The 21,591-nt window shown below is 32.0% G+C and overlaps 1 protein-coding gene across 2 annotated transcripts in view; it reads left to right on the forward strand.

Annotated features, from left to right (window-relative positions):
- LOC143200086 (uncharacterized) overlaps positions 1 to 21,591 on the forward strand; it is a 65,000-nt gene extending 43,409 nt beyond the window's left edge. Inside the window, exons 3-5 of one of the 2 annotated variants that reach the window (XM_076410370.1) lie at positions 17,121 to 17,309; positions 19,295 to 19,430; positions 19,490 to 21,591. In XM_076410370.1, coding sequence (XP_076266485.1) covers positions 17,121 to 17,309; positions 19,295 to 19,430; positions 19,490 to 19,622 — 458 coding nt within the window. In that variant the 3' untranslated portion in view covers positions 19,623 to 21,591. The remainder of the gene's footprint in view (positions 1 to 17,120; positions 17,310 to 19,294; positions 19,431 to 19,489) is intronic. The other variant, XM_076410371.1, reaches the window with a different exon arrangement.

Below are 21,591 nucleotides of genomic sequence, written 5' to 3' on the forward strand. Positions count from 1 at the left end.
ATGGATTTAATACAGTAATTGACTAATATTTCCAACCTTTATAACAACCAGCCTTTTTTCCAACGGGCCATTTGATTCCCACCAAGTACATAGAAGATATTTCGAACTAATGTTGATAATTCTTTATGTTTAAAGCTTGCTCTCTTGATTTGCTGGTCTTGTGATTGCTACAAGATAATTCTTTTGTATTCAAAAAAACCCAAGTATCTTTCATAATTATATATTAGCATTGTACTCTAAAACTATCAAATAATAAGAATATATTTTCATTATATTTCAAAAACAAAGCTGTGATTTTATTGACAGCAAGACATATTTCAACCTACAACATTTAAGCTGCAAGATCATTATCAGTTATAATTTAAAGTCTATATGACTTATGCATGTTATGTACAGTTATCTAGCCTATAAAATATTTTGTACATAATTTATTAACTTATTTGTCATGAAATAATGTTTTGTAATGACCCACTGTAAGAACTCCAAAAAAGAGACGCAAGGATTTAACACAATTCATATTTAGTTTATGTTCATAAAATACATTAAATAGAATAAGCTTTTCGTGAAAAAAATGATTGTAATGAATTTTTAAAAATATTTCTGAATTCATATTAGAAAATAAAAACGGTTTTTATTACAAAAATCGGTTTTAAACGTTCATTCACCATAACCTCAAAATAGTTTCTGAATGCCTTAAAGCGTTTAAAATGAATTATTCAATAATAAAGGTCATTCAGAAGGTTTACAACACTGCTTTTTATATATTTTTAACGAGGCGTGATCATAAACAAATTTGGTTTGGCACTGTAACGTTAAGATTTATCTATTTTCCAAAAAATGTTATCTTTTCACTAAGTCTCCAGTCACAATCCTGCTAACATCGATATGAATTAAGTAATGTTCTCACATCTTCGAGAATAATGCTCCACCGTTATGTCGAGCTTACGCTAACTAAAAATTAACGTTTGTTAACATTGCAACCATTTGCAACATGTTTTTTTAACTATCTAGATAATAAGATATTAAAAAAATACAAAAGCATAATAACAATTTGTAAACGAGGGCCTTTCTCTTGAAGTGTTGATTGCTGAAACACGCAAGGTATTTACTCCAAATGAAGGAAAGAGGTTAAAACATTTATATATATTTATCCCTAACGGTTCAACACCTTAATAATTTCACAGTAATATAACGTTAAGGTAACACGGAAAACATAGTAAATTAAATTTTAACTGCCAGTTAAACTTTAATAGAACTATGTTTTCTAATACTTCTTAATATAATATACCGCTATAATATAGTCAATATTACATATTTGATCAATTTGTATATATTCTGGTATGACAATTTTCCTTATATTTTGAAATATCTTAATTTGTATTTAAACAAATTGTTGTGTAAATAAGAAACTTTGAATAAAATTTGTATTTCCTCAATTTTATTTTATTTCCTTCACTTAATGGATCGAAATCCATCAAGCGAATAACACATGGACTGAAAAGTTCAGAGCCTAATATATAGTTGACGCTAATTTTATTGCACTTACTTTTTTAGTTAGTACTAACCTTGAAGCTGTTAAAAACCCATGATATGCTACTCATAAGTTTATACACGAGTTAGACTGCTTTTGTTATTTTCAAAAGAATGGAAAAAAACCAATTTCGTGTTTTAATTTTACACTGCTTCTTGTTGGAAAAAAATACTGTTCAGGTGAAGTAATGACATTAAAAGTGTTATAAGGACTCCGGTCCATCAGAAACAACAATAAAAGAGAGACACACGGTCGTAGAGACACCGATGATGCAGAACAGACGTCCAAATGAGGTGGTGATATCAGAAAACATCAAAAAATTCACAAAATCGTTTTGAATGATCGAAAATTGAAGTTGCGTGAGTTAGCTAATGTCGTAAAAATATTATAAAGGACGTGTGGTTTTATATTGCATTTGTCTATGAGAAAACTCTGTTGAAAGTGGGTGCCGCGTTTGCTTACTCTTGACCAAAAACAAGAACGTGTTAATAATTCTGAGCAGTATTTGACTCTTGACGAAGATTAAGTTGATGAATGTAGCCAATTTTGAACAAAAAATGCATTTCAGACGAACAGACGTCCAAATGAGGTGGTAATATCAGAAAACATCAAAAAATTCACAAAATCGTTTTGAATGATCGAAAATTGAAGTTGCGTGAGTTAGCTAATGTCGTAAAAATATTATAAAGGACGTGTGGTTTTATATTGCATTTGTCTATGAGAAAACTCTGTTGAAAGTGGGTGCCGCGTTTGCTTACTCTTGACCATAAACAAGAACGTGTTAATAATTCTGAGCAGTATTTGACTCTTGACGAAGATTAAGTTGATGAATGTAGCCAATTTTGAACAAAAAATGCATTTCAGATGAACAGACGTCCAAATGAGGTGGTAATATCAGAAAACATCAAAAAATTCACAAAATCGTTTTGAATGATCGAAAATTGAAGTTGCGTGAGTTAGCTAATGTCGTAAAAATATTATAAAGGACGTGTGGTTTTATATTGCATTTGTCTATGAGAAAACTCTGTTGAAAGTGGGTGCCGCGTTTGCTTACTCTTGACCATAAACAAGAACGTGTTAATAATTCTGAGCAGTATTTGACTCTTGACGAAGATTAAGTTGATGAATGTAGCCAATTTTGAACAAAAAATGCATTTCAGACGAACAGACGTCCAAATGAGGTGGTAATATCAGAAAACATCAAAAAAATTCACAAAATCGTTTTGAATGATCGAAAATTGAAGTTGCGTGAGTTAGCTAATGTCGTAAAAATATTATAAAGGACGTGTGGTTTTATATTGCATTTGTCTATGAGAAAACTCTGTTGAAAGTGGGTGCCGCGTTTGCTTACTCTTGACCATAAACAAGAACGTGTTAATAATTCTGAGCAGTATTTGACTCTTGACGAAGATTAAGTTGATGAATGTAGCCAATTTTGAACAAAAAATGCATTTCAGACGAACAGACGTCCAAATGAGGTGGTAATATCAGAAAACATCAAAAAATTCACAAAATCGTTTTGAATGATCGAAAATTGAAGTTGCGTGAGTTAGCTAATGTCGTAAAAATATTATAAAGGACGTGTGGTTTTATATTGCATTTGTCTATGAGAAAACTCTGTTGAAAGTGGGTGCCGCGTTTGCTTACTCTTGACCATAAACAAGAACGTGTTAATAATTCTGAGCAGTATTTGACTCTTGACGAAGATTAAGTTGATGAATGTAGCCAATTTTGAACAAAAAATGCATTTCAGACGAACAGACGTCCAAATGAGGTGGTAATATCAGAAAACATCAAAAAAATTCACAAAATCGTTTTGAATGATCGAAAATTGAAGTTGCGTGAGTTAGCTAATGTCGTAAAAATATTATAAAGGACGTGTGGTTTTATATTGCATTTGTCTATGAGAAAACTCTGTTGAAAGTGGGTGCCGCGTTTGCTTACTCTTGACCATAAACAAGAACGTGTTAATAATTCTGAGCAGTATTTGACTCTTGACGAAGATTAAGTTGATGAATGTAGCCAATTTTGAACAAAAAATGCATTTCAGACGAACAGACGTCCAAATGAGGTGGTAATATCAGAAAACATCAAAAAAATTCACAAAATCGTTTTGAATGATCGAAAATTGAAGTTGCGTGAGTTAGCTAATGTCGTAAAAATATTATAAAGGACGTGTGGTTTTATATTGCATTTGTCTATGAGAAAACTCTGTTGAAAGTGGGTGCCGCGTTTGCTTACTCTTGACCATAAACAAGAACGTGTTAATAATTCTGAGCAGTATTTGACTCTTGACGAAGATTAAGTTGATGAATGTAGCCAATTTTGAACAAAAAATGCATTTCAGACGAACAGACGTCCAAATGAGGTGGTAATATCAGAAAACATCAAAAAAATTCACAAAATCGTTTTGAATGATCGAAAATTGAAGTTGCGTGAGTTAGCTAATGTCGTAAAAATATTATAAAGGACGTGTGGTTTTATATTGCATTTGTCTATGAGAAAACTCTGTTGAAAGTGGGTGCCGCGTTTGCTTACTCTTGACCATAAACAAGAACGTGTTAATAATTCTGAGCAGTATTTGACTCTTGACGAAGATTAAGTTGATGAATGTAGCCAATTTTGAACAAAAAATGCATTTCAGACGAACAGACGTCCAAATGAGGTGGTAATATCAGAAAACATCAAAAAAATTCACAAAATCGTTTTGAATGATCGAAAATTGAAGTTGCGTGAGTTAGCTAATGTCGTAAAAATATTATAAAGGACGTGTGGTTTTATATTGCATTTGTCTATGAGAAAACTCTGTTGAAAGTGGGTGCCGCGTTTGCTTACTCTTGACCATAAACAAGAACGTGTTAATAATTCTGAGCAGTATTTGACTCTTGACGAAGATTAAGTTGATGAATGTAGCCAATTTTGAACAAAAAATGCATTTCAGACGAACAGACGTCCAAATGAGGTGGTAATATCAGAAAACATCAAAAAAATTCACAAAATCGTTTTGAATGATCGAAAATTGAAGTTGCGTGAGTTAGCTAATGTCGTAAAAATATTATAAAGGACGTGTGGTTTTATATTGCATTTGTCTATGAGAAAACTCTGTTGAAAGTGGGTGCCGCGTTTGCTTACTCTTGACCATAAACAAGAACGTGTTAATAATTCTGAGCAGTATTTGACTCTTGACGAAGATTAAGTTGATGAATGTAGCCAATTTTGAACAAAAAATGCATTTCAGACGAACAGACGTCCAAATGAGGTGGTAATATCAGAAAACATCAAAAAAATTCACAAAATCGTTTTGAATGATCGAAAATTGAAGTTGCGTGAGTTAGCTAATGTCGTAAAAATATTATAAAGGACGTGTGGTTTTATATTGCATTTGTCTATGAGAAAACTCTGTTGAAAGTGGGTGCCGCGTTTGCTTACTCTTGACCATAAACAAGAACGTGTTAATAATTCTGAGCAGTATTTGACTCTTGACGAAGATTAAGTTGATGAATGTAGCCAATTTTGAACAAAAAATGCATTTCAGACGAACAGACGTCCAAATGAGGTGGTAATATCAGAAAACATCAAAAAAATTCACAAAATCGTTTTGAATGATCGAAAATTGAAGTTGCGTGAGTTAGCTAATGTCGTAAAAATATTATAAAGGACGTGTGGTTTTATATTGCATTTGTCTATGAGAAAACTCTGTTGAAAGTGGGTGCCGCGTTTGCTTACTCTTGACCATAAACAAGAACGTGTTAATAATTCTGAGCAGTATTTGACTCTTGACGAAGATTAAGTTGATGAATGTAGCCAATTTTGAACAAAAAATGCATTTCAGACGAACAGACGTCCAAATGAGGTGGTAATATCAGAAAACATCAAAAAAATTCACAAAATCGTTTTGAATGATCGAAAATTGAAGTTGCGTGAGTTAGCTAATGTCGTAAAAATATTATAAAGGACGTGTGGTTTTATATTGCATTTGTCTATGAGAAAACTCTGTTGAAAGTGGGTGCCGCGTTTGCTTACTCTTGACCATAAACAAGAACGTGTTAATAATTCTGAGCAGTATTTGACTCTTGACGAAGATTAAGTTGATGAATGTAGCCAATTTTGAACAAAAAATGCATTTCAGACGAACAGACGTCCAAATGAGGTGGTAATATCAGAAAACATCAAAAAATTCACAAAATCGTTTTGAATGATCGAAAATTGAAGTTGCGTGAGTTAGCTAATGTCGTAAAAATATTATAAAGGACGTGTGGTTTTATATTGCATTTGTCTATGAGAAAACTCTGTTGAAAGTGGGTGCCGCGTTTGCTTACTCTTGACCATAAACAAGAACGTGTTAATAATTCTGAGCAGTATTTGACTCTTGACGAAGATTAAGTTGATGAATGTAGCCAATTTTGAACAAAAAATGCATTTCAGACGAACAGACGTCCAAATGAGGTGGTAATATCAGAAAACATCAAAAAATTCACAAAATCGTTTTGAATGATCGAAAATTGAAGTTGCGTAAGTTAGCTAATGTCATAAAAATATTATAAAGGACGTGTGGTTTTATATTGCATTTGTCTATGAGAAAACTCTGTTCAAAGTGAGTGCCGCGTTTGCTTACTCTTGACCATAAACAAGAACGTGTTAATAATTCTGAGCAGTATTTGACTCTTGACGAAGATTAAGTTGATGAATGTAGCCAATTTTGAACAAAAAATGCATTTCAGACGAACAGACGTCCAAATGAGGTGGTAATATCAGAAAACATCAAAAAATTCACAAAATCGTTTTGAATGATCGAAAATTTAAGTTGCGTGAGTTAGCTAATGTCGTAAAAATATTATAAAGGACGTGTGGTTTTATATTGCATTTGTCTATGAGAAAACTCTGTTGAAAGTGGGTGCCGCGTTTGCTTACTCTTGACCAAAAACAAGAACGTGTTAATAATTCTGAGCAGTATTTGACTCTTGACGAAGATTAAGTTGATGAATGTAGCCAATTTTGAACAAAAAATTTTTCCAAAAAATTTTCTTTGTTACGACGAGGACTTTTCAGCTCATGTGTTATAACAATGAGTAATACTAGTTTCCAAGATATTTATCCAAGATTCAGGCAAAAAAAAATTAAATAAATAATTGTAAATAAACCTTTAATAGGTTGATCAATAGGTTCCTGAATCCCTATCTATTGCGTCAATATCTTACTTGCATATATTTTCAGCTATAAAAATGCAAATATCAAGGTAAACATTTCTTTACATAGTGATAATTCTCTAGATTAGGTTAACAGTTTTCCATTTAGTATTATAGACAGTAGTCCCGGAATGGCCAAAATTATTAAAATATATGTAGTACTTGTTTTATTTGAAGAAATCTGCTGCTGAAAGCCATTAAATACTTTTGAAAACATACGGTGATGCTGCTTTGACATATTCCAGTCGTCGGTTTTCCTTTAAATAGTAATATTGTAAACAACTTCAAGACAATGAATTGCAAAATTTATTGAACAAAGCCCTAGTTCAAAACTTTAAGAAGGCTTAATAGTGTTCAACAGTTTGCGGGCGTTTACGTGCTATGAGAAGGGATCCAAAAGGACAAAAATTGACTATCAGACGAATTGATTAAAATTGCCATTTCGAGTCGTTGCAAAATCGCGGTTTCACTACTTTCCAGTCAAAAAATTCTTCAGTCTTCTGTAGCGTGTTGTGGCTGGGGTTGAAAAGTAAATCTACTTCGACAATCCCAATGACAAAATTCATGGCTTAGTCCAGGAGGGCGATCATCATGGACACCGAAGAAAAATATTCATGGCTATAAAGTTTTGCTTGCATAGGGTAGTATCTGGAAAGGGTAATGCATTACAAGTTGTCGAAGACTAATGAAGCAGTTTTTGTATATGTCTGCTGATATCAATCCGCCAATTTGAGTGACATTGATCGATAGCAATAGGAAAAAACAGACTTATAATCAATCTCTTGTATGACCCCACTTGATCACATGTTTCAGAAATTGAGAAGCGCATCCAGCGTAGCCACATAGCGCCTTCTGATTGATGCAACTTAACTTGGCTAGTATACGGTTTCGAAATATTCAATAATATCGTTCCGTCGATACATTATTGCCTTGATGTAAGAAAGATCGAAAAAAATTGCAGAAAATAATATATTTTTTAATAAATATATATCGTACCAATTTACGTACGTACGTTTTTATGATCACAATACATGACACACGCCAGGGAACTAAAAATGTTCATAAATGAACAAAATATTGACGTTATGATGGTTTCCGAAACACACTTTACGAACAAGAATTATCTGAAAGTTCCTAAATATAAGCTTAATCATACAAATCACCCTGATGATAAAGCACATGGAGGTACAGCCATAATAATTCGAGATGATATAAAGCATTTCAAAAAAGAAAAATTCCGCAAAGACTACCTGCAAGCCATCAGTATAACCATAGAGGAAGCCCATGGACCATTAACAATTTCTGCGATTTATTGCCCACCCAAACATAACAACAAGGCAGAACAATTTCAAAAATTCTTCAGTACGCTAGGTAATAGATCTATAGCAGGAGGAGATTATAATGCAAAACATTTAATGTGGGGTTCAAGAATAATAACCTCAAAAGGTAGAGAACTGCTCAAAGCCATAAGGAAAGATAACTTACAACATATCTCTACTGGTGAACCAACATATTGGCCTTCAGACAGAAATAAAAAACCAGATACAATAGATTTCTGTATTACAAAAAATATTGATAATAAAAGTGTCAGGCAGAATCATGCTTCGAAACGTCTTCTGATCATTCACCAATAATAGTAACAATTTCTTCAAAAATTACCATCAAAGATAAACCCCCTTCTCTGTGCAATAATAGAACTAACTGGCCCTCATTTAGAGAAAACTTAGACCAAAATATCTCTCTAAACTTACCGTTACAAACTGAAATGGATATAGAAATAGCAGCAATAAATCTTACAAAAAATATACAGGAGGCAGCATATTCCGCGACTCCCAACAGTGAAACATTTCCAAGAAAAAATACACATATATCATGTACAATACAGAAAAAGATAGCAGAAAAAAGAAAGTTACGACGAAATTGGCAACAGCAAAGGACTGAAGAGAATAAAAGAAAATTTTATAGGGCCATAAAAGAGCTGAGAGATCTATTCCAAATTGAACAAAACCAAGGCATTCAAGAATACCTAGAAAACTTGACATCAACTGAGGCTACAGACTATTCGTTGTGGAAAGCAACAAAAAAGCTTAGGAGATCCCAGCAGCATACCCCATACTTAAACCAGGAAAAATACCAGAAGATGTGACCTCCTACCGACCTATAAGTTTATTACCAATAATTATATTATACATAAAATATACATAAAAAATATACATTATAAATTATACATAAAAAAACTAAACTATATAATAGAAAAAAGAAAAATTATTCCAGAACATCAGTTTGGCTTTCGCAATAAGCATGGGACTATAGAACAAGTGCATAGACTTTTAAACCAAATAAACGCTGACCTAAATGCCAAAAGATATTGTTCGGCTGCTTTCCTAGACATATCTCAGGCTTTTGACAAAGTATGGCATACGGGCTTGCAGGTTAAACTAAAGAAACTTCTCCCTCATCCGGACTATCAGCTACTAAAATCGTATCTCACTGACAGACATTTTATTGTAAATCAAGGCGATGAACATACCGAATTAAATCCCATATATTCAGGAGTTCCGCAAGGTAGTGTACTGGGTCCAGTACTGTATCTTCTGTATACGGCTGATCTGCCCACCACAAAAATAACTACTGTGGCAACATATGCAGACGATACAGCAATCTTAGCATCCCATGAGGATCCAGTCACAGCATCAATAAACCTACAAACCCACCTGGAGCAAATACAATTATGGTTGAAGACATGGCGCATTAAAGCCAATGAATCAAAATCCACGCATATAACGTTTACCCTGCCTAGAAGAACATGTCCACCAGTAAATATCAATCATCGTCAACTCCCCCAAGCAGAGCATGTTAAATATCTTGGTATGCATTTAGATCGACGCCTAAACTGGAAGAAGCACATACTCTCTAAACGGAAACAACTAGGACTAAAATTATATCAAATGTATTGGCTCATTGGGCGCAAATCCAAGTTATCATTAGATAACAAGGTATTGCTGTATGAGTCTATACTCAAGCCCATTTGGACATATGGAATTCAACTATGGGGTACTGCTAGCAAATCTAATATATCCATCATTCAACGGTTCCAAAATAAGATGTTGTGTGCTATTGTTGATGCTCCGTACTATATTTCAAATAAAGTGATACAACGCGATATTCCTCTAGAACCTATAACGAGCGTAATCCAACGTGTTTGTGTGAAGTACTTCGAAAGAGTGTCAGTGCATCCCAATGTACTCGCTAATCAGCTAAATATGCGACGTGATAGTGAAGTGCGTAGACTAAAACGTTTAACACCACCTGATCTGATTACTGGACATATGTATAGTTAGAATAAGCATTAGAATAAGACTAATTAATTAAGATAATATTTTATACAGAAGATTGCTTAATGAAGTGATTTTCTACATGCCATGTATATATAATATAGACATAAGAAATACTTATTGCCAATAGGGCAGAATGTGGACTCACGAAGAGTAATAAAAAAAAAACAATACATGACAGCACTTAATATTTTATATTTTACTAGATAACCCCTCGAACTTCGTATCATGATCATTGTAAATTGTCCCCAACAATAGCAAAAGCCACTTTGTCGATTATCCGACAGGTGTTTTGTCAGGTCCGATGACGCTATTTGCCAATGGAATATGAAAAATTTTGACTAAATCGTTATTCTATTGAAGGATCGTTTATAGTTCCTGGACAATAGTTCGCTTCACTGTTGGTTTGTAAGCACAATGCCTACCAATTTTTGATCACAATACCATAAAGAAATAGTGATTTAACTTTATAGGAAATTTTGGGGAAATATTTCGCGATCTTCAACATGTAGATGTGGCTTGTTTTTACCGCTTTGCTATCAGCCGGGACGAGATCCGATTGGTTCACTTCGACTATATAGCGCCTTTCTTGTTTATTTGTTTCGTGCGCCATTTTCAGGGTGTTTAACCTAAAGAGTACATTTAGATTTTTATAACAACGTTTAGAGATTTTAAGTTATTAGTTCATTAATATTTATATTACGGTAGTTTAATAAAGTAAAGTGAATTCTCGATGTAGAAAGTGTTGTGTACCCGGATGCACTGATAGTAAAGAAATGCAGAGTGGTTTTGTTTCGAAGAAGTGTTTAGCTGTCTTTAAAAATGATTGATAATGTTAAAAATTCCAAACTGACTGGATTAATCATCAAATATATTTATAACCGTTACAACGTTTTGTTGTAAGTATAGGTACGTTTATTCATATTAATAATCATATAAAACATCAAATCCTTATTTTTTAATTTTAAAAATTAATCTCTTTCCGAAAAAAGCTACACAAACGGCCATATACATTTATTCCTGGATCAATTATTTGATAGTTGAAACTCTACTAAAATAATAGCTCTTGAATGCAAACCTTTTAAGAGAGGATAACTCAAAGTTCAATACACTAGTAGTTTTGGTGCAAAGGGGTCAGGTATTAAATAGTGCTTAAATTTTATCGCCCAAGTAAGAACAAATTTGCTAAAGTGAATAAAAAATTTAATAACCACCTTGAAGGGGTTCATTTCATTAAAGAAAAAATAAGTGTAATTATCGAATAAATATACTGACTTAAGGCTATTTAATCAAGATAATTTGGATTTTTTTTGGGTCTATTAGATTTCGTAGATTGAAAAATTTACATCCTTCGGCTAGTATGTTTGACAGATCATTTAAAGCGCCCATAAGTTAATTTTTTTCACGTCACTTGCCTTTAGAAGATTTTGAATATCTTTAATTCCATACTAACGGGGCATGTATTACCAGGATTTGAGAAATTGCAACTTCACTTTATACCTTCAATTGTAGATGTTTCAATATGAACAAAGAGACAAGGCAATATCACATGCCCCAAAAAAATATGTTATTATTCTGACAGTATTTCTTTGAGCTATCTTTTTTATTTTATCTCGCGATATTGCCACCTCGATAATATAACATATATGTTGTCAAACATCTTTATAAAAATGTAAATTTAAAACATTTTTATTGTACACTTTTTAATGATCTGAAAGATAGAATGCTAAAAATAATATACACCTTACACATTTGGATAAAACAAGTAAACATAATTTTAACAGAGAAAGATACAAAGTTTGCTTTCAGTTATTATACTGAATATTGATGAAAAATTATATATTTATTTCATCCATTGAATTTTATTTAATAAATATATTTCAGAAATTAAATTGTTTTTTATTTAAATTTTATTGGTCAATTAAACGTGACGTCAAGGCAGTCATGTACCAAACTTCATGTACCAAACTTTATCGAAGTGCCAATCTAATGTCTTCACATCAAAATGTTTTCCTTACAGGTGCCTGTAATGGAGATTTAAATTGGTCAATCAAATTATTTGAATGGCCGCTCTAACTCCACCTGTGTGTTTGGCAAAGCAAACATATTCGCCAGAGTCTCCTATTGATTTGTATCTCTATTACTATATGCACAATACCAAACTAATTTCTGATGCAAATTTTAATATTACCAAAACACTTTTATTGTTACCTTGATATGCTGTGCCGAATGATATGATTTGGATATAACTACTATATTTTTTAATGTTGGCCAAGAATTTGTTAGAACTATCTTGCTGACTATGAAGTTTTTTCCCGTCCCAAAAACCAATGAGTATAAAGAAGCTGGTGCTGATTGAACCAGGTAAAATTAATGCTGAGCCGTACACACATGCTAATAATTCAGCTATCTTGGGCCGTTTGATTTGATCAGTGCATCCTTCGAATAGAGCAGGGCATTTATTTCAATGAAAACGACGTCTCGCTTTTTTATTTCAGCACATATACTAGATACACAACACTTTTGAAACTGAAGATGCAAATAATAGTGGTTATAATTAAGTCGCAATAACTCTAAACTATTTTATGTCAGGCACTCAAGAAATTGCGTCGTGGGCATCATAAACAAACAATCGCGTTACAGAACTAAAACGAATCAATCAAGCACCGTTGTGGAACCATTCAAACGAACCTATCAAACGTTTTGGAACACTGCGACTTCGCATTTTTAAATTAATTCTCTACATATTACTAAATGGCTCATTTCTTTGCTAAGAATCGACTTGTTAGTGCTGGAAAGGTCTTTTGTCGGCTGAATACCAAAATATTAAAATAAACTCTGTTTGAAAATGTTTATAACCGCTGTCTACCATTACGCACATACCAGATAGTTAAACAAAATCACATGTTTAAACCAAACACATTCCGATCGTTTCACAAAATTCTCCAGCCAACCTCCTAACATACTTTAAAGAAAAAAATATATAACTGAGTTTCCAATAATTTTGTTGCAAATAATACAAGGCTAATTATGATCTTTTACATTTTAATTTCGCGTTAACATCGCGTAAAATGTTGCTAACGGTAGAAATAATTAAACTTGTTCGCAGTTAGTTATTGCGGTATTAGCTCAAGAACTAGAGTATGTGCCTCAAGTACGTCGAACATTCTGAACAAATGTCAATTCGTGAAACACTTTGCGCTCGATAAAAGTAAACAATAAAACCGTTTTAAGCCTTTTTTGGCTATTACTCTCGTAAAATGTTACTGTTACATTCCCACTGCAGTAGCGTTAATTGTTTTATTAAATTTGGCTGCTATACTCAAAAGTATAAAGAGCATAAATAAGTTTTAATGGTTCCTTTTGTTACTTTGAGGTTTTATTCAGAAAAGCCAGTACAATGTATTTTATTATAAATATTTTATTCTGTATTTTGAGATAGTACAAGAATCAAACCAATTTTCAATAAGAATCATAAACAGGTAATATCCGGAAGAATTAATATTTGGTGATTATTCTTGATGGGATAGGATTTTTTATTTAGGCATTTGCGTGTGAAGGTTCTCGTTTTTGTAAAATATTTCTATTTATACAGCGACAAAGTTTGTATACAATTTTTGTCTTGAACTTATAAATTTTAATTTACAGTTTATTCTCTAAAACAGTGATATCATGTCGTTTATTATTTCTAAATTTATAAAGTCAAAACGTCGCAATATTGTCGCATTAACTTTGACTTTTAGTTCATTTTGGCTTTGACGTATAACAAAATTCCAATCTAAGTAAAACGATGAAACAAAAATAATATCAAATATAATTTATTTTAATATTATTTGCTAGCAATGAGCTTATATTATCAAGGGACTTATACTGCCATTTATTATACAGAAACAATAGTTTGTTGGTTAAAGTTGTTTTAAAATAGACACATTCAACTCTTTTCCACACCATCACCACCATTACTATTGTAGATACAAGTAATGCATTTTACTTTCGTTAGGGAGCATATTTACCTTTTAACATTTAGTTTTTGGTTCCCTCATAGTTGTGTTTCCTGGTCAAGTCATGATATCACTGAGTCTTCGGTTCCTACCTGGGTACATATTTGTTGATAAAATTTGATTTATGTTTTGCAAATCATTCCTTAATTCCGTAATTATAACCTTCCGTAATTACAGTCTTAACTCAGTGATAATTAAAAAATATTTTGACTAACAAAACCTAATCAAATGTTGTTCTAAATTTAGCCTTTTCAATAAACTTTTGTTGTGTTTACGCTATTTTTATTATTGTTTCATCTAAATACATAAATTGATATAATAAGCCTTACTTGAATTTATTATGCGTTTTTAAAAATATATTCTTTTAAAACCAATCTCTGGATTCATTAGATCTCTTCGTGGATTATCTTTATACCATTTAAACTCTATGTTTCCCAAGAGTGTATGAAGGGATGTCTGACATCCCTCAAAGAGCTAAATAACTTTAAGTATTCTATAGATACTACTCGCTTCATATGAGGACGCTTTTTTTTCAGTAAATCCAAGATAATATTGTTTTCAATTTTTCAGAGAATTTAGTTACAGTGGTTTTACTAATATCCAACACATCTGCAACACGTTACAAGATAATTAAAATAAAAACCGCAGCATCTTAATATTTAACAGTGCCAATATTTACTTACGATATGAAATGTATCAAAACAAGCAAAGCTCAAATGTAACGTTTTATTATTATCAGTAATTATTATCACTACTGTTTTGAATAATTTTACAGACGTTTGAGACAGCATTACATCTTTTTTCAACTAAAAGAAAATGAGAAAAAGAAATACTATCTGATTTTAAATTTAATTTGCTATCTGCAGTAAGGAATACATTCGACATTATTTTGACGTGAGTTGACAGGACTTTTCAATTCAATTTGAACATTCAATTCCGTGAGTTTTATACAATCTTATACCATCAATCTGCTTAGAATATTGTAGGTATAATTGGGGCATGACTAAGTGTTTTTGGGTTCAATAAGTTTTGGTGCTTAATAGGCGATGGCAAAAGTAATAACTGCTCTTTATATTCAACAATAGTTATTTTATGTAGAGAAATGTCAAAAATATCGAACCTAACACTTGTTTATTAATACTTCTTATTTTCACCAATACATATCGCTGATCAAAGTATACGCAATTACCTAATACTTTATAAATAATTGTATGAATAAGAAATCTTTATTTGTTCTAAATATAACAGTCTATTATTTTATTTGATCTTTGTGTTCTTCTGGAGAATTACTATAAATTGGGCGCGATTGATGACGTTATACTGTGTTTATCAACAGAAAAATTATTTTCCATCTCTATTGGCAAAACTATATTAATAGTTGCTTCATAAATAGAACTATTTCTAAATTATTTGTAAAGAGACACATCATATATTTTAATTCAATTATTTATTTAAAAACATCGACCGTAATATAAGATTTGCTATTTCATTTACTTTTAAATGCAAGAGCTTAGAGAGATAATAAAACATTATATTCGAAACTTAGGAAGGCAACTCCTCTGCCTTGTAAACAAGTTTATAAAAATATATTTGGTACAATTTAATTACTTTCCAAAAAAATGCATGATTTTTACCAAGGATCCAAAGAATGATCTTTCTAAATATCTAACAGGTTATGCTGGTATATACTTAGGATTTTCGTCCAAAGAGGTGAGAAAATTAGGTTATAAGATTCGTGTTTTAAATTACTTATTCCATTGTGGAAAACACTGTATATTGATATGGTTATCTAATACGTCACGTTCCTTAATAATAGTATGAATACTATCTAAACTTAAAAGCTGTATTACTCCACTATGACAGTGGACTCCACTATTGCATGACCATGGATAAAAATGCTGAAGGATTTTTGTGTTTGAAAACCGTTTTCTCTAAATTAAGTGATAATAAATTAAAATAAGGCATTTTTTGGTCCACAATTAAGCAAACTAATAAATAACAATGTAAATGATGAAAATCTTACCGCGGGAGGTTTAGCGACTTTGTTACCTCTAAAGAATTTATGGAGTAATTCATGGATTTTTAGGCAATCTTAAAGATGAAAACGCCAAGTTTTTAATGAATCACTTGTTACAAAAATGTAAAGAAATAGGGAGGGGAATGTCTTTAGAAATACATTTCTTACATTCCTATTTCGATTTTTTCCCCCTAATCTTCGAATAGTGGACGAATAAGCTAAACGTTCACCAGGATACAAAGGAGATAGAAGAGCGTTATCAATAAAGGTGGAATACCAAATATTAGCAGATTACTGCTGGTTTTTTATGAAAAAGGATTCTACTGTTCACAAGAGGAAAAGTTAAAATGTTGTCGTTTTCTTTCAGAATATATGACTCATTATTTCTATTGAGCACATAAGCCGGAGCTATTTTGATTCATTGTTTATTTGTAAATATATATTACGATTTTCTTTTATACATATTTTTTATTTATAATACTTTAATTTATCATAACTTTAAAATGGTATTCAGTAAAATGGTATTCAATTATTATTGTATTCAGCAGTTACTAAAAAAAAACTTGTCACACAGTGTTATCTTGCCTGTTTCTTTTTCATCAGGAGAGATACAAGAGTCTTATCCAAGATCTCTGGCCAGATACGCCCGAGCAGGAGGCTATTATTCAAGAACATAAAGAGAAACTAAGACCACTGAGGGCTAAACAGATAATGGAAAGTATTGTTGAAAACGAAACTGAAAAACAAGGCAAAGAGATGGACAATAGGAACGATAAGAAGAAGGATTAAGGAAAGGGAAAGAAATTGAAGAGTCATTAGATGAAGAAAACTTTGACGTTAAATGTAAACAAAATTCTGAGCAGTTTATTATATTATATGAAGCTAATATTTGGTCCATTTTGGCATAACCTCAATATATGAAACATTTTGCGGAACTAACTGTATACTGCTGGAAATATCAAAAATGTTAATAAAATATAAACTTCAGTTGTTCTTATAATAAAGTCTCAATTTTTGATAAAATGTACTAAAAAATCTTTTCTATTGCAGTAATTAGCACGATGAAGTTTGAGCCCGAATTTCTGAATTACTGGTTCTGGATCGGCACTGTAGCAGCCTTGTGTTCGGGTTTATTGTTTTCCTTACTGAGCGCTGTGTTTGCCGTTATAAACACAGTGAAGACAATGCACCGATGTTTAACTGGTTTATCAGGACTAATTCTATGGAATTTCCTTACGTGTAAGTAAATTTTATTACGAATTAGTGTTTTTGATTAGGGGATAAAAAAACTTTTTATTTCCTTCTACTCGTATGTGTTTTTTTTTGTTAAAAATTGGCTTTATTCATCAACGTAATTTCTATCAAGAGTCATACAATCATTCTATAGCCGTTCTAACATTTCAATACCACTTTTGTACAACGATTTATCTTTTGTCTCAAAATAGGTCCCACTTTCAGCGACAACCTCTTCATTAGAGCCAGATTTCTTACCTATAAGCATTTTTTATGTCTGTACAGTCAATAGCTAGTAGTCGCTCGGAGCCAAATCTGGCGAATACGGTGGATATGGGAACCTTATCGAAGAACATCTAAGAATATAGCTGAGCATACTTTTTGACTTTCGTAGGCTTTTTCAATAACATCTGTTATGCTGTGGATCTGGTCAATTGTTGAGTGTTTGTTAATATACCCAAACTGGTGTGTTGGTATTAGGTTTTTTCTTTCTATGATCAGTTTTATTCTTTTCAACAGGAGTTTTTCAAAAACCTTATATATTACTGGCAGCAGTGATATAGGTCTATAGGATTTTATTTCGTTTGGTGACTTCCCAGGTTTAGTTCTGCGATAATTTTTTCACTTTTAGCTGTTGATGCCCTCTTGCCATAACTTTGATGTCTCTAGTTTGTTTGTCTTCATAAGAGTGCCATTGCAATTTCAGCAACTCTAAACAATTTATTATTTTTGTTAATGTTGTACGACATTCGGCGTTCAGTTTTATTTGTCCATGGTTTAGTACCGTTGCTTTGAATACTATATAGTTGGACCTCAGTGTTTCGTATTTGCTATACAAGTCGGTAACATTACTTTCGATAATTGGGGGTGGCCTGGGCATTCTAATTTCTTTATTTTGTTCATTATTTTGTTTTATTTTTATTTGCTGTGGTGAAGATCTTGGAGCATTATTTGCTTTTCTTTTTTTATTTTTAACCGCTGGATAACGGTTAAAACCTACTTCTTTCTGCAATTCTTCTTCATCTGTTTCGTATGTAACAATTGGACTGCTTTTGTTGGCTTGCTGGTTTATTTTTATTGCTTTGCTTTGTCCTTGCCGTCAGAGCTTTGTTTATTTAGTTGTAGTTGGAGGGCATTTATTTGTTTTTGCATATTGGTAAATGCAATTTCAAGACTCACCCGCGCCAACTTTTCGTTCATCCACGCATTGTAGAGTGCCTGTTCGCTCTGGGTCCTAGTTGTGTTCTCTACATTCAAAACTGCAATATGTGATACGCCTAATGTCGATGTTTCCATTTTATCTGTTTTTTGTACAGTGTTCTTCTCAATATTTTTTACATATTGTTGAAGTAATATTGTTATTTTTATGTTTCAAATTATCCCACGCCGCATTTGTGGTCCAGATGTTGAGTTTTCGACCCTTAACGTTTTATGGCACTTTGCATTTATTTTCTACAGTACTGACCTTTTTTTCCGATCGCACTTTCACTTTTTCACCAGTCTGTAAAATGTTATTGTTAGACTTTTTTTAACGCCGCATTTGTGACACAGATGTTGCACTTTTGTTTCGTTTCACTGACCGTCTCTCCGAATACGTCTTTACTCTGCGAAGGTCAAACGTCAAATTCATAGTCAAATGCATATGCAATATAAAATCAACACGTTCTTTTGATACCTTTACGACATTAGCTAAGTCACTCAACTTCACTTTTAGATCATTCAAAACGATTTTGTGGATTTTTTTTATGTTTTATGGTGTTACCATCTCATTTGGACGTGGACCACCTCGGAAAAGCACTCTTTCGAATAAAAAAAGAATTTTGAAAATCGGCCCACAATTGACGGAGAAATCGGCGAACATACATTAATAAAATATATACAGCCGAACATGGAACCTCTGCCTTTTTGGAAGTCGATTAAAAATGGAGGATCATAACCAAACAACCTTTTTAATTATGTGTTATTAATTTTTATTATTTTATATTCCTCAGGTTTATCCTCTGTCTGCGGTATTGGATTATTTATAGCGCAGTACTACACAACAATACAATACAATGTGCTAACAAGAGAAGATAGAGCAAACGAGTGGACATCGGAGGGTATGGCTGAATTTTCCTACTCATTCTGGTAAACCATCGTACCATTAATAATTTCAATTTTATGCTATTAGTTAATATGTTTTTTAGGTTTGTGGTAGGCGCTGCTTGTGCAGCCTTTGTAAATATAATCGTAGTCGTCATTTCAACCAGCGAAACCGAAACAGAGACCATTATACCAGTCTTAGAAGAGAAAACCAACGGGGCAATAATGTTATACTGAATATATAAAATAATTAATGAAATGTAATATATTTTGAACGCCATTCTTAAGGATAAGCTTAATTTATAGTTAGATATTTAAAGTAGTTATTAATTTGAATAACCTATTAAGATATACACAAAATAATGCGTTATATCATAAAACTGTATATTTTTCAGTCGTACGCAAGTTGTATGATAAGTAACCGGCTTTAACAAGAAAAATAATTTTCACTGAAACCTTTTATCTAATGTGGGTCATCCATAGTAAAATTATGGAACATAATATTCTATTCAATGATGTCATCTTTCTGACGCTGCATCTGGTTCGATTGAAACAAAGAGTAATAAGGACAAGCAATATATGGTCAGTCCTTTCAATTTAAGGTGCTTGTTTTATCAAATTCAGGAAACCGATACTCAGCTAAAAGTTTGATTCTTTCTGAAGAAACAAATATATTTAAATATGTGATATTGTTTTTATTAAAAATTTTCAAGATCTAGCTCTTTTTATTTGAAAATATATATAACTATGAGAGTTAAAACCACTGAATATAGACTCACCTTTAATCAAAATTTTTCTAAAAGCATTAATTGCATTTTTTCATCATCAAACCATGTTTGAAATATGACACACATCTGTGCTTGTTATCAGTTTTAAGAGGATTTTGTTATATCCAAATAAATTGTTAAACTATTCAGCATTGGTTCAAGTGGGATGAGAATTATTGTAATTATATCGGAAAAGATTTGACGATTAACTGTAAAATTGATGAATAATGAGCGATTGATAACGTCCTGGTCCTGGTAAATATTAATGAGTTTTATTTTAAACTCATCATCCGTCTGCAAGAATAAATATTTCAGATGTAAAACAATAGTTCTACTATTTAAACAGTCCATTGATATCTTTTGAGTTTATCCAAGGACCGACCCATTTTAGGTATTTTCATAAGAAATTAATGATTACTCAAACAAGTCGCGACACTTTTGTCGGAACAAGTTTGTTTCCAAGTATGTTTTCACCAGTTTTGGTCATGTAGTCATGCTATAAGAGAAGAATAACATTGTTGTGTCTTTACTCGTGTTTCGGTCATTTTTTGGGTAGTGCTTGGCTCAAACGCATCAATTATAGACGATAGCTATCCCCATTGATGGTTTCATCGAGTAATGCCTTCGAATCCTCGTCTTCAAAATATTTGGGTTGTCCAGAACGTTCTTTGTCTTCGGTCTCCAAATCACAAAATTTAATACGTCGAAACCTGTATTCACGTCTTAAAATCGTTGGAGCATGGTTACCATAAGTTTCACACATTATTCGATGACCGTCAGTCTCCATTTTCTTCATATTGAACTAAAAAAGTAAAACTTGCCACACATTCAACCTTTCAACGCAACAAAAAAAGTTGTTCGCGCCTCGGCAAAATGACAGAAATGACGAAATAATGAAAGGTGAGGCTTCAGCATACAGTTGGTTACAAAAGTATCCGATGCGATTTAATACACAGTAACATCTGTTATGTATCCTTTAAAATGTATTTATAAGTCAATCTATCTACGAAACATGTCGATATAGCTTAATTATGGGTAACGTATTTGACTATGTGAATGATTACATTGTCATTACTTAATACAATATTCATTATAAGCATACATTTGTATCAATATACATTATATAAATCTTAATATAATTAGATGAACTAATAATTGAAAAAACACTTACATGCTTTGTGTTACTGCTTTTATTAACACCTCATTTCTACAATACTCAGGTTCCTATTATAATGGCTTAATTAACCAGTACCAAATCATTGAAAAAATATTTTACTTAATTTATTTAGATTAGTACTTGATCTTTATAATTATTGTATATAATAACATGTGTAACTTATTAATACTTATATTGATAATATTATTCTATTTTTAAGTGTACATAGTTATTTTTGTAGACCCAGATAATAAAAATGATTAAAATAAATACTTCACAATTA

Source organism: Rhynchophorus ferrugineus, unplaced genomic scaffold (assembly GCF_030347505.1).
Source record: "Rhynchophorus ferrugineus isolate W39M unplaced genomic scaffold, kcgeb_rfMv2 rfM7, whole genome shotgun sequence".
Classification (NCBI taxonomy): Eukaryota; Metazoa; Arthropoda; class Insecta; order Coleoptera; family Curculionidae; genus Rhynchophorus; species Rhynchophorus ferrugineus.